At 45.2% G+C, this 12,205-nt stretch overlaps 1 protein-coding gene across 4 annotated transcripts; it reads left to right on the forward strand.

The window, feature by feature from the left end:
- The first annotated feature begins 2,705 nt into the window (after positions 1 to 2,705).
- On the forward strand, positions 2,706 to 5,861 carry Ankrd65 (ankyrin repeat domain 65). 4 transcript variants are annotated; one of them, XM_087551005.1, is made up of 4 exons: positions 2,706 to 2,963; positions 3,101 to 3,285; positions 3,375 to 3,912; positions 4,813 to 5,520. In XM_087551005.1, the coding sequence occupies exons 2-4, from the start codon at positions 3,101 to 3,103 to the stop codon at positions 5,185 to 5,187; spliced, it is 1,098 nt and encodes a 365-aa protein (XP_087407131.1). In that variant the 5' UTR covers positions 2,706 to 2,963; the 3' UTR covers positions 5,188 to 5,520.
- The last annotated feature ends 6,344 nt before the right edge of the window (positions 5,862 to 12,205 follow it).

Raw genomic sequence — 12,205 nt, forward strand, 5'->3', positions numbered from 1 at the left:
ATTCCTAGTACTCATGATAGGTAACTCCAGCTCCAGAGGATCTGATGCACTTTTGTTTCTGAGGGCACTCATATTGAAGTTGCACACACACACACACACACACACACACACACACACACACAAACTTATCTATGTGTATCTGTGAATGTGTAAGTCATAAATGCTAGGGCCCCACTTTTATGGCCTGAATTAACCTTAATTCTCGAAGGCCCCACCTGCCAATATCATTGACAAATACTTACAGAAAATAAATTGTTCGGGATAAAAGTGAATAAGAAATTAAATAATTAATTTTAACAGAGGGAAGGAGAGAAGTTTTGAACATGAACTTTGGGGAGAAACATTCAAACTACGGAATTGTTCCAGGAATTGTTTTAGGCCTTCAAAAGAAGAGCTGTATATGCTTGTGAACTATGCTGCTGTCCTGATAGCTTGGCACAGCTCCACCAAGGAAAGCTGCAGCTGATGATGGAAGAGGCCACAGACGTTCTAAGAAGATAGGGATCCTGGGAAGGGCCGAGGGAACCTGGCATGAACAGAATTACAGTCTCCCTGGATCCTATGTGATAGGAGTCTCTCCACCCTCCCACCTACCCACCCCCTTGAAACTGCCCCATGAAAGTGGCTTTTCAGGCACAGGGTGCTTGACTCACTCCTGTATCATCCTGTGCGGAACGAAACTGAAGCCTCAGCTTATCCCTGTAGTCGGACTTGGGCTACTTTGTGACTTCTTTTTTTCTTCCACCCTTCTCCACTCTTCTCCCACCATTTCAACCCCATAACACTAGATAAAAGAGAAAGGGAGCAAACATTAGGCTACTTTTTTTTTTCTTTTTTCTTTTTTTTTTCCGGAGCTGGGGACCCAGGGCCTTGCACTTGTTAGGCAAGCGCTCTACCGCTGAGCTAAATCCCCAACCCCATTAGGCTACTTTCTGCTGATTAGAGGTGTCGAGTTCATTTGGGCAAATTTGATCCTCACCTTCAGGATATTCAGTCTTCTTGTTTTTTCTTTTCGAACAACTACTTAACAAACAACAAGTAACAATCCACCAACAACAATGCCTCTCAGGGCCCTACCTAGCATTTATATACTCTCTGAAAAGTCCTCGGAATTCCAAATGTCACACAGTTAAAGCACCAGGCAAGTCACAGTTGGCTGCTGTGGAAGCAGCTGTATATCCCACACCTGGGGTTACAATGAAATGATATTCTTATATTTCTGTATTTTTTTTCTTTTTTTTTTCGGAGCTGGGGACCGAACCCAGGGCCTTGCGTTTGCTAGGCAAGCGCTCTACCGCTGAGCTAAATCCCCAACCCCATATTTCTGTATTTTTTTAAAGATTTATTTATTTATTATATATAAGTACATTGTAGCTGTCTTTAGACCACACCAAAAGAGGGCATCAGATCTCATTACAGATGGTTGTGAGCCACCCTGTGGTTGCTGGGATTTGAATTCAGGACCTCTGGAAGAGCAGTCAGTGCTCTTAACCACTGAGCTCTCCAGCCCCTGTATTTTTCTTTTCTTTTTTTTTTTGGTGCTGAGGACCAAACCCAGGGCCTTGCACTTGCTACGCAAGCGCTCTACCACTGAGCTAAATCCCCAACCCTATGTATTTTTTTTTAAAGAAACAAAAATTCTCACTACACATCCCAGTATGAATGTTTATGTTGGCCCCGATCTTTGCTTCTTGTTGTCTAATCTGTGAAACATGTTTTTAAAGGAACCTCTACCGTAGAAGAGAAAGACAGACATTTAAAATGAACAGAGTTTGGCCAGTGAAATGGTCCAAAAGGCAGGGGGTGTGTTGCAGGCAAGCTTGTTTATAACCTGGTATGAGAAAACTGACTTTCTGCAAGTTGTCATCAGACCTCCCCTGGGCACGCAACTCCCGACCACACACAAATGAATAAAATAAATAATATTCGTTCCTGGGTGCTGGGATTAAAAGTGAGTAAAAAAAACTCAGCTAACAAAAAAAAAATTAATGGCAGACTTCTGTCGAGTGCTGAGATGAAAACAACGGGGTCAGAGACAAAGACTACTTCAGTTTGGCTGTTAGACTCTAAGCCCTTGGGAAGTGGCATCTAAATGGACTGGTGAGGTCCATCGGGCAGGGCCTCCAATATGGGGTCTTCACACTTTTGTTTGGAGACACTTCCTTGTACCACATGGAAGGACTGCTGTTCGCAGGATGGAGAGAGTCCAAATATGTCTCTTGAGGCATTTCATCCTTTGAATAGCTGGAGCTAAAACAGACAGCTAAATGTTATGTTACCCATTGTTGCACAGTCTCCTCCAGATCCATTGGGGTCGGCTGGCAAGGCCCTGCTTCCCACATCTAGAATCTGGTCCAGTGGGCAACCCTGCCCTTTCTGTCCCAGGCCCAGAGTCAAGTGTCCACACGAATGCCTTGTTCCTACAGACCCCCTTTCTACCTCTAGACATAGGTACTTAACAGCTCCTGTTTCAGAAAGATCCTTGCTTGCTTCTGCCCCTTCCCACCCAGACATCTCTTTCCTCACCCACTCTATTGGAAACCAGGAAGAGAGGTGGTTTCAGCCCCAGGTTGGTCTCAGGGTACCTGGGGGCAAGTCAGAACATATTAAAGTTTGTGTTACTTGGAGGAAGAGAGGAAGGAAGGGCTGTCAATCAGGGCATGTTCCTGCTTGTCCTTCCCAACCTGTCCTGGTCTTTCTTCCTGGGAGTGTGGCCAAGAGTTTTAGTAGTCAGCAAGAGAGCAAGGTGGTCAGGTTAGGGGTGCACCTGACAGGCCGAGACTCCCTTCAGATTACTAAATAAACAGTGTCTGGGGGCCTCCGCAGGGTGCAAAAGGGAGCAGCAGTTCTTTGCCCACTCTTACCTCCCAATCTAGACTCCCAAATGAAGCTAGACTAGAAATAAAACAGAGAAAACCAGAGTCAACCAGAAGTCAGAGCTCCTGTGCCAGCTCCCTCTGTAGGTAATTGGGAGCCACAGCCCTTCAGAAGGCTAAAGGGTGTGAGTCCTTCTGGTGGAGTGGTGACATGGTGACAAGGGACAGGTAAGGTGAACCAGCCAGGGGCCTTAGTGTGGACGCAGGTCCCTGCTCTCCCCTAGATGGATTCCAGCAGGCTGAAGCAAGAACTACAGTGGATGAAGCTGGTCTGGGAGGAGACCCCAGCAGACAAGACAGACAGACCTCTTACACCTCAGGGCTGGAGTACTTTGTTCCAGGCAGTGTGGTGGGGAGCTCCCAGCCTGGTGATGCAGCTGCTGAGGCAAGGTGCCAGTGTGGAGGAGAGGTGAGCCTCATGACTAATTAGCTCTAAACTCTTTCCCTGGCTGGGGTTGAACATCTGGGCAGCATTATGACTTCTTTCGTACCCGACAGGGATCACACAGGTAGGACTCCGCTCCATCTGGCTGTGATGCGAGGGCACGCACCATTGGTTCGCCTACTGTTGCAGCGGGGGGCCCTGGCAGGTGCAGTTGACCACACAGGGCGCACACCACTGCACGAGGCTGCCTGGCATGGGCACTCGAACGTGGCAGAACTATTGCTGCGACGCGGGGCTTCAGCAGCTGCTCCATGCTCTCAAACGGGCCTCACGCCCCTGCACGGGGCAGCTGCTCTGGGCCGCACGCTACTGGTTACATGCTTTACGGCGGCTCCAGATTCAGTCCCTGATGTGAAAGACATAAGAGGCTGGACTGCCACACACTGGGCAGCAGCTTGTGGGCAACTGCCGGTGCTGGAGCTACTGACTGCTGGAGGCAGTGTAGACCTGGACGGCGCTCTGCTGGTGTCAGCGGTAGCTGGAAGTGCGTCAGCGTTGCGGCTTCTCCTGACACTGGGGGCAAAGGTGGACACCCTGGACAGTACAGGAGCCACCGCACTTGGCCTGGCAGCTGGCTTAGGCCACCACCAAGTAGGTCCAGCCTTCGCCCGGAATCACTGTGCCAGAAGCCAAAGGGCCTCATCCCCTACACTTACTTCCATAAGCTCTTGGGGAGGAGAGGAACACAGTGGCTTTCCTGAAGCACAGGTGGGCAGGGTGGTGGGGTGGGGAGCTGAGCCTCTTTCCAGCTGGGCACTCCTTATATAACCTCCCTACTACTGGTTGATACCTAGGGAGGTCTCCCGTACCTGGCGGTCTCACTTTTGTTCTGGTGATCTGTAACAATGAATTAGGCAGATGGATGGGTAGCTACATAGATTTTCTGAGTCAGCATCTTTCTATGTAGCCTTGGCCGGCTTGAAGCTCTAAATTGCTAAATTGCTCTTGAACTCCCATAGATTCTCCAGCTTCTGCCTCCTGAGTACTGGGTTTTAAGGTATGGGCCACCACTCCAGGCAACAGACATCTATGTAAAATATTCGGCTGTCCCCTTGCTCCTGGTCCTCCTTCCCCCCTACCTCTCCCCACTCTCTCCCTGTGCTCAAGGCCAGCCTCTACTCCTCTACACATTCCACCCCCCTCTCTGCCTTTCTCTGTCTCTATTCTCTCAACTCCCCTTCCCATGCCCTGAATAAACTCCATTTTATACTTAAAAAAAAAAAAAACAAAAAACAAATTCAGCTGGAGCTCAAGATTAGTGTGGCCCAGAGCGCACCAGAGGACAGCAGCCTTTGCACCGTGTTGAATTTGATCTAAGAATCTGTGTCTGCTTTAGAGTCTATCCCATTCTCATTCATTCCCTAAAAAGAAAAAGATGTTGAAGGGTTTGGGTCAGGCGGACACCAGGCCCAGATCCTCACCCCTCTGGACTAAGGTAATAGGCTCTAGGCTCTTCCTCTCATCTTCCTTTCCTTTCCTTTCCTTTCCCAGGAAATTGAGGTGCTGCTGGGCCATGGGGCAGACCCAAATATCAGGGACAGGAACAACCGCTCTGCACTCCACAGGGCTGCCAGTGGTGGCTGTCTACGTGCTATACAGCTGCTGGTGGCTAAGGGCACCGACGTAGATGCTCGAGACTCTCTGGACCTCACACCTCTGCACTATGCTGCTCGGGGAGGCCACAGAGAAGTTGTCAGCCATCTCCTGGACAGGGGTGCGCACGTCGATGCTGCTGGTTGGCTCCACAAGACCCCTCTGCATCTTGCTGTAGAATGTGGCCATACCACCATTCTGGAGCTTTTGCTGAGCCGAGGAGCCAACCCTTCCTTGAGGACACAATGGGGTGAAGTAGCCCAGATCCCATAGGGTGTGTGCCCCAGGCACTGCCTGATTTCCCGTACTAACCAGTCTTCTTAGAAACGACAGAAAGTTAAGAAACGTAGAGCTGTACTTCTAACAAAATTAAGAGTTTGGTTATAGAGGATATCTTTTTGTTAGGATTTGTTTACTGGGCTGGAGAGGTGGCTCAGAGGTTAAGGGCACTGACTGTTCTTCCAGAGGTCCTGAGTTCAATTCCCAGCAACCACATGGTGGCTCACAATCACCTGTAATTGGATCTGATGCCCTCTTCTGGTATGTCTGAACACAGCAACAGTGTACTCATAAAAATAAATCTTGAAAAAAAAAGATTTCTTTACTAAGACTGTTACCCATTATATTATATTCTCCTATCAAAAGAATTATAATTCTATCAGGCAGGTAAGATAACCCTGGATAAAACTGGCTTATTTCAAAATAACTGTGACATTTCCTTTCTTTCTTTCTTCCTTTCTTTCTTTCTTTCTTTCCTTCCTCCTTCCTTCCTTTCTTTCTTTCTTTCTTTCTTTTTTTGCTGTATAAATCTCCCATTTGTTCAGAATGGTCACGCTCCACATTTCCGGCTCTGTAAAACATGTTTGAATGCTTAAAATGTATTGGTGCTGGAACCTAAATGAGATTTACAGATGAGAGTGTACATGAAATATTATAGCTCAAAATCTAGATAAGCTGCAAAGAATTTCTGTTCAGGGGTGGTGTCTCTTTGGGTGTTAGCCAGAACATGTTATTAAAGCCCCCCACTTATTAGTCACTGAATTCCTGGAGTAAATTCGTGGTTGTTGATGGTGGTGCAATTAACCTGCTGGTTCCCCGAGAGCCGCAGCCCCTACCATCCCCAAGCTTCCTTGTGTGAGGCCAAGCTTTTTTATAACAGGACAAGAAGACTCCCGACTCCTCCTTCTGTGGAGAGACCACGTCTTCTTGGAAAGTGAAGGTGTGGATGGTGGCTTGATTTCTGTCCTGAGGAGTATAACTTCTCAGCTCCAGCCTCCTCCACATATTGGTGGGGTTGAGTCTTGGCAACAGATTTGACTAAAACCTCATGGTTCCGCCTCTGTCTGTTTGCTGTGGAAGCTCCCTATTACCCTTGCTGTACGTGGATGTGTTCTGCTTGTATTTATCTTTCCTATTCATTTCTTTTCTTATCTCTGTGATGAGATACTTGAAAGAAGTGACTTCTGGATCCTAGTTTCAGTCCAGTTCAGTCCAGTCTAACACATGGCTCAGTTGGTAAAATGCTTGCTTAGCATGCGGATCTGAGAGCTCTTGGAAAGAAGCTGTCTATCCACGAAAAGTCTGACTGACCCAAGTGCAATGATGTAGAGATGTTGGAATTTCGCTGGGTCAGATTACTTTATCTCAAGCTAGCTTTAGCCCCCTAATAGCCAGCCATTCCTTGCCCACCTCTGTGTTAGAACTAACATCCTATGAATAATAGAAACATTTTGGAACTAACTTAGTATTTCACTAGCTTCGTAGAGAGAATTTCTTAGAAGCATCACCTGTCAATAAAAAAGCTTATGGCCAGTGAGATGAGGCAGGAAACAGGAGGCGGGACATCAGGCATGGATAGAGGGAGATTCACCCTGGAATCATGAGTAAACAGATATAAAAAGACCAAGGGGGGGGGTTGGGGATTTAGCTCAGTGGTAGAGCGCTTGCCTAGGAAGGGCAAGGCCCTGGGTTCGGTCCCCAGCTCTGAAAAAAAAAAAAAAAAAAAAGACCAAGAGAGGGCTGGAGAGATGGCTCAGTGGTTAAGGGCACACTGACTGCTCTTCCAGAGGTCCCTGAGTTCAACTCCCAGTAAGCACGTGGTGGCTCACAACCATCTGTAATGTCTGTAATGGGATCTAATGTCCCCTTCTGGTGTGTGAAGGCAGCTACAGTGTACTCACATACATAAAACAAATAAATCTTAAAAAAAAAAACAAAAACAGAAGACGAAGACCGCACAGCTGAACCCAGGTTAGATTAAAAGGGATAATAAAAGCAAGTCAGAGAACAAGCCAATACTATGGCCTAGGCATTAAATGTACACATATTCATTTACTCATCAATATATATTTAATTATATATAAGTAATTAGTTTCAGAGTTGTTATTTCTGGGAGTTAAGTGGTCAGGAGGAGGAAAAACTCAATTTTTTACAGATGGGGCATGTAATACAAACCTTTTAACTTAATTTTCAGCTATTAGAGTCATCATTACAGGGAACTTATGAGAACAGAGGAAAACATAAAGGTTCCACCAACCCCAAAACTAAAACTGTCATCAGATAGCATCTGAGGCCTGTAGGTGGGAGAACTGCCCCCATCTTGCTGTAAAAGCCTTTTTTGGCATCTCCACTCACATATTCTAAAGTGTCTTGATCTATGGCTTTCTTTGTTCTGTTATGAGAAAACTTTCAGGAAGTTGGGCATGGTGATGTGGCACACACTTTTGTTTTTACTTGTTTGTTTGTTTTGCAAGGCAGGGTTTTTCTGTGTATCCCTGGCTCTCCTGTAAGTTGCTCTGTACGTCCGGGGTGGGGGTTTAATTTTTTTTTTCAGACAGAATTTTATTTTATAGTCCAGGCTGTCAGGAAAGGAACCCATCACAAACCTCCTGTCTTGGGCCGTAGAGCATTAGAGTTACAGGTGTAAATCGATATGCCCAACTATGCCCAGTTTGAAAAGTTCTTTTTTTCTTTGCTTTTTTTTTTTTTAAAAGACAGGACTTTTCCATGTAATAACTCTGGCTGTTCTGGAACTCTTTTGGTAAGTCAGGCTGGTCTTCAACTCATAGAGCTCTGTTTGCCTCTGCCTCCTGAATTCTGAGATTAAAGGTGTATGCTCCAACACCTCGCTCAGAAAGCTCTTCTTAAAGTAGAAGGCCAAGCAGATATAGAAGGGATGAGAAAGTCAGAGTAATCACCAATGAATATTCAAACTAGTGGGCAGGAGTTCGATGAGGGACAGAGCATTTACATCATCTCAACATGCCAAGGACATGGATAAGAGTTGCTTAAACATCTTGTTTAAGAGACAGCAGCTGGGCTGGAGAGGTGATGGCTCAGTTAAGAGCACTGAGGTCAGGGGTTGGGGATTTAGCTCAGTGGTAGAGCGCTTGCCTAGCAAGGGCAAGGCCCTGGGTTCGGTCCCCAGCTCCGAAAAAAAGAAAAAAGAAAAAAAAAAAAAAAGCACTGAGGTCCTGAGTTCAATTCCCAGCAACCACATGGTGGCTCACAACTATCTGTAATGGGATCTGATGTCCTCTTCTGGTGTGTCTGAGGACAGCGACTGTGTACTCACATACGTACAATAAATAAATAAAATCTTTTTAAAAAAATAAGAAAACATCTGTTACCCAACTGCCCACCATAGCTAGTTATGTCATAGAAACTGCTCACTTCCGCCCAACACAGCACCTTGTTCTTGGGCTATCTTGACTTCAGAATTATTTGGTTTGTGATGTTCTAAAAGACCCCTATCGGCTGGAGAGATGGCTCAGCGGTTAAGAGCACTAACTGCTCTTCCAGAAGTCCTGAGTTCAATTCCCAGCAACCACATGGTGGCTCACAGCCATCTATAATGAGATCTGGTGCCCTCTTCTGATGTGTCTGAAGACAGCTACAGTATACTTTATATACATAAAATAAATAAATACAAAAAAATTTTAAAAGACCCCTATCTTCTTTCCTCTTCTGAGGGTGCAATACACTATACATTAATAGTATCTTAATCAGGAGCTAAAAACTAACATGACAGATGCTGGTACAATCGACTGAATTCACAGATTTCTAGTGACTGATACTGAGGACACAATATAATTTCTGTGATATTAGGTCAAACCCATATAGCCCTGTCTAAAATAGCAACAAAAGAACCCTTGATTCTAACCATGAGGGAATAGGTAAACTCAGATTGAAGACTACAATTGTTGGTCTGAACTCTTCATGAATCCCATGGTAATGAAAGATATCAAGACAAAAAAAATCAGACACACACACACACACACACACACACAGAGAGAGAGAGAGAGAGAGAGAGAGAGAGAGAGAGAGAGAGAGATCAAAGAAGCATCAAAAGCAGTGAATGAATCAGCTGGACTGACTCCTGAAAACAGAAAGAAGAGCTCTGGCAAAAGTTGCATGTGGACCCTAGACAAGGGGAAATCTACTTAACCTTTTCCCACCATGACCCTTTTTCCCTAGAGAAAATTTTTATCTGATTCTGGGTGGTTTAGAATTAATATGCCTTCCCAGAGGAAAAACTACTCCAGCACTTAAGAGATAATAAGGAAAAACTTTTTAATAATAGTGTATGACTTGTTCTGGGTAATGCATAAATCCAGCCAGCTTATACAGTTTCATAGCTCCAAGTTATACTTTGAGCTTAAAATTAAACATGGTTTGCAGCCACAGACGTTCCAAGGTTTGGTTGTTTGGACAAGTGGAGAGATTTATAATGTAAAACTATTATCATAGTTATGTCTAGACAGACCGGGCTTCTCTTCCCAGACAATTGTTAACTAGGTCATTCTTCCTACCCAGCAGAATTATGGCTCTTCTGGAACAAGGATTTAATGGTGGCCCTTATCCAGTTCTGTCCCTTTGAACTCTCTCATAAAGGCATACTCTTTGATATGGGAATGGGCCTAATTGTGGGCAGCTTAGAATCAGGGCTGTCTCATTTTGTTAGGGGCATAGCAACCAATTGCTGCCAATCTTTGTTTTTTGGTTTTTGTTTTTTTAAAGATTTATTTATTATGTGTACAGCGTTCCACCTGCATGTGTGCCCGCAGGCCAGAAGAGGGGCGCCAGATCTCATTATAGATGCTTGGAAGCCACCATGTGGTTGCTGTGAATTGAACTCAGGACCTCTGGAAGAGCAGACATTGATCTTAACCTCGGAGTCATCTCTCCAGCCCCAATCTTTGTTTTCAACAAAATTATTTTCACTTTATTATTTTTTTTCTTTTCTTTTTTTCGGAGCTGGGGACCGAACCCAGGGCCTTGCGCTTGCTAGGCAAGCGCCCTACCACTGAGCTAAATCCCCAACCCTTACTTTACTATTTTTTATGTGTATGGGTACTTGGCCTGCGTGTCTGTATGTCTGCGCAGTTAGTGCTTTCAGAGGCCACTAAGGTCAGAAGAGGGCATTGTATCCCCTGGAACTAGAGCTAAAGAGAGTTGTGACCAGTCATGTGGAGAGGGGCTGGGAATTGAACCTAGATCCTCTGGAAGAGCAGAAAGTACTCTTGACTACAGATTCATCTCTCCAACCCTGCCAGTGAACAAATCTTAACAGAAACTTATTTGCAATAAAGCCCCTTTTCCCCCTTTGGTTTCCATTTTTCAAGACAGCCTTGGCTATCCAGGAACTCATCCTGTAGACCAGGCTGGCCTGATCTTTAGTATGTTCTAATATGGCTTGAATTGGTTCGTTTCACCTGAGAAGAAATAACCCATCATCAATCATATAAACAAAAGAACAGTGAAGTTAAAAAGAAATGCCCAAACAAAACAATATGAGACAATAAATCTCCTAAAATACCCTTGAATTTACTTCCTGTTGGCCATCTGGGCATGGGACCTGCCCTTAAGATGTGGTTTGTGCACCGTGTAAGACTCCCCTGGAAAACTAATTCTTCCTTTAGGAACAGCTGTTCATTGGAAGTGAGAGTTCCTCAAAGATCCATCTGCCTCTGCCTCCCAAGTGCTGGGATTAAAGGTGTGAACCACCACCACCTGTGTTGGCATGTTACCATTCCTTCTAGCCTACCTTCTAGGTGGGCCTGGCTTTCTATAAAAGGCTTCTCTTTGCTCTCTCTGACCCTTTTCTCTCTCTCTCTCCGCCCACCTCCCCCTCTCCATGTGTTCCAGCTAGCCTCTTCTCTTCTCTTCTCTCTGTCTTCTCTCGGCCTCTACTCCATTCACAACCCCTCTTCCTATGCCTCCAAATAAAATTTTATACTAAACCCATCATATGGCTGGTACTTCAGTGGGGAAGGGTGCCTCGGCATGGACCCAATGAGGTGCCCTTTTCTGCACCATACCATGCTCTACAAAACATGTCAATCTGGCCAGACATTCATTTATTTATTTAGAGACAAGCTCAGTCCTACCTTTCCAAATCTTGACTGTAGATCAAGATAGCCTCTAACTCAGAGATGTGTTTATGCCTCCAAAGAGCAGGGCTTAAAGGTGTGTACCGACATCCCTATCATTATTTTTTAAATTATTTTATTTCATATGTATTTTGCCTCCATGTACATATATATGTACATCACATGTATGCTCAGTACCCAGGAGGCTGGGAGACTGTGTTCCTAGAACTGAAGTTACAGATGGTTGTAAGCTGACATGTGGGTGCTGGTAACATGAGTCCTTCACATTGGCAATGAGTGCTTCTAATCAGAGTCTTCTCTCCGGCCCTCAGGTATTTATTTTAGGAACCAGTGAGATGGCTGACTGGGTAAAGGCATTTGGTATCCAAGTCTGACAACTTATGTGAACCACAGAATCCACTTGCTGGGAGAGAACCCCCAACAAATTGTCCTCTTATCTCTACATGCCTGCTGTGGCTTGCTTATGTGTGCCAACTCGAAATGTATATGTGTACATGCATGTTTATGTGTGCATGTATATGATGTATATGTATATATGTGTATATATATTCACACATATACATACACACACACACACACACACATACACAGAGAGAGAAGAGAGAAGAGAGGGAGAAGAGAGAGCGAGCTGGAGAGATGACTCAGCAGGTCAGGAACCAGAGGACTTAAATTTGTTCCCTGGGACCCACCTGGTAGTAAAGAACCAAGTCCTTCTTGAAAGTTGTCTCCTATACAAGAGGCTATATTCTTGAACCTCTCTCTTTCCCTTTTGGGTAGAATAACCAATCTTGTTCTTGTCAGATTGTGAAGCCAACCTCCCACCAATGCCATGAAACACAATCACCACCTACATCAGGGAGAAAAGAGGCCATTTTGCAAATGTTTTCACTCATTGGCTA

The sequence above is a fragment of the Rattus norvegicus genome, chromosome 5 (genome assembly GCF_021556685.1).
Source record: "Rattus norvegicus strain SHRSP/BbbUtx chromosome 5, alternate assembly SHRSP_T2T, whole genome shotgun sequence".
Classification (NCBI taxonomy): Eukaryota; Metazoa; Chordata; class Mammalia; order Rodentia; family Muridae; genus Rattus; species Rattus norvegicus.

Coding starts and splice junctions, on each gene's coding strand:
- Ankrd65 (XM_087551005.1), top strand. CDS start 3,101: ATGGATTCCAGCAGGCTGAAGCAAGAACTACAGTGGATGAAGCTGGTC. Junction 3,286..3,374: donor GGTGCCAGTGTGGAGGAGAG/GTGAGCCTCATG, acceptor CGTACCCGACAG/GGATCACACAGGTAGGACTC. Junction 3,913..4,812: donor CTGGCTTAGGCCACCACCAA/GTAGGTCCAGCC, acceptor TTCCTTTCCCAG/GAAATTGAGGTGCTGCTGGG.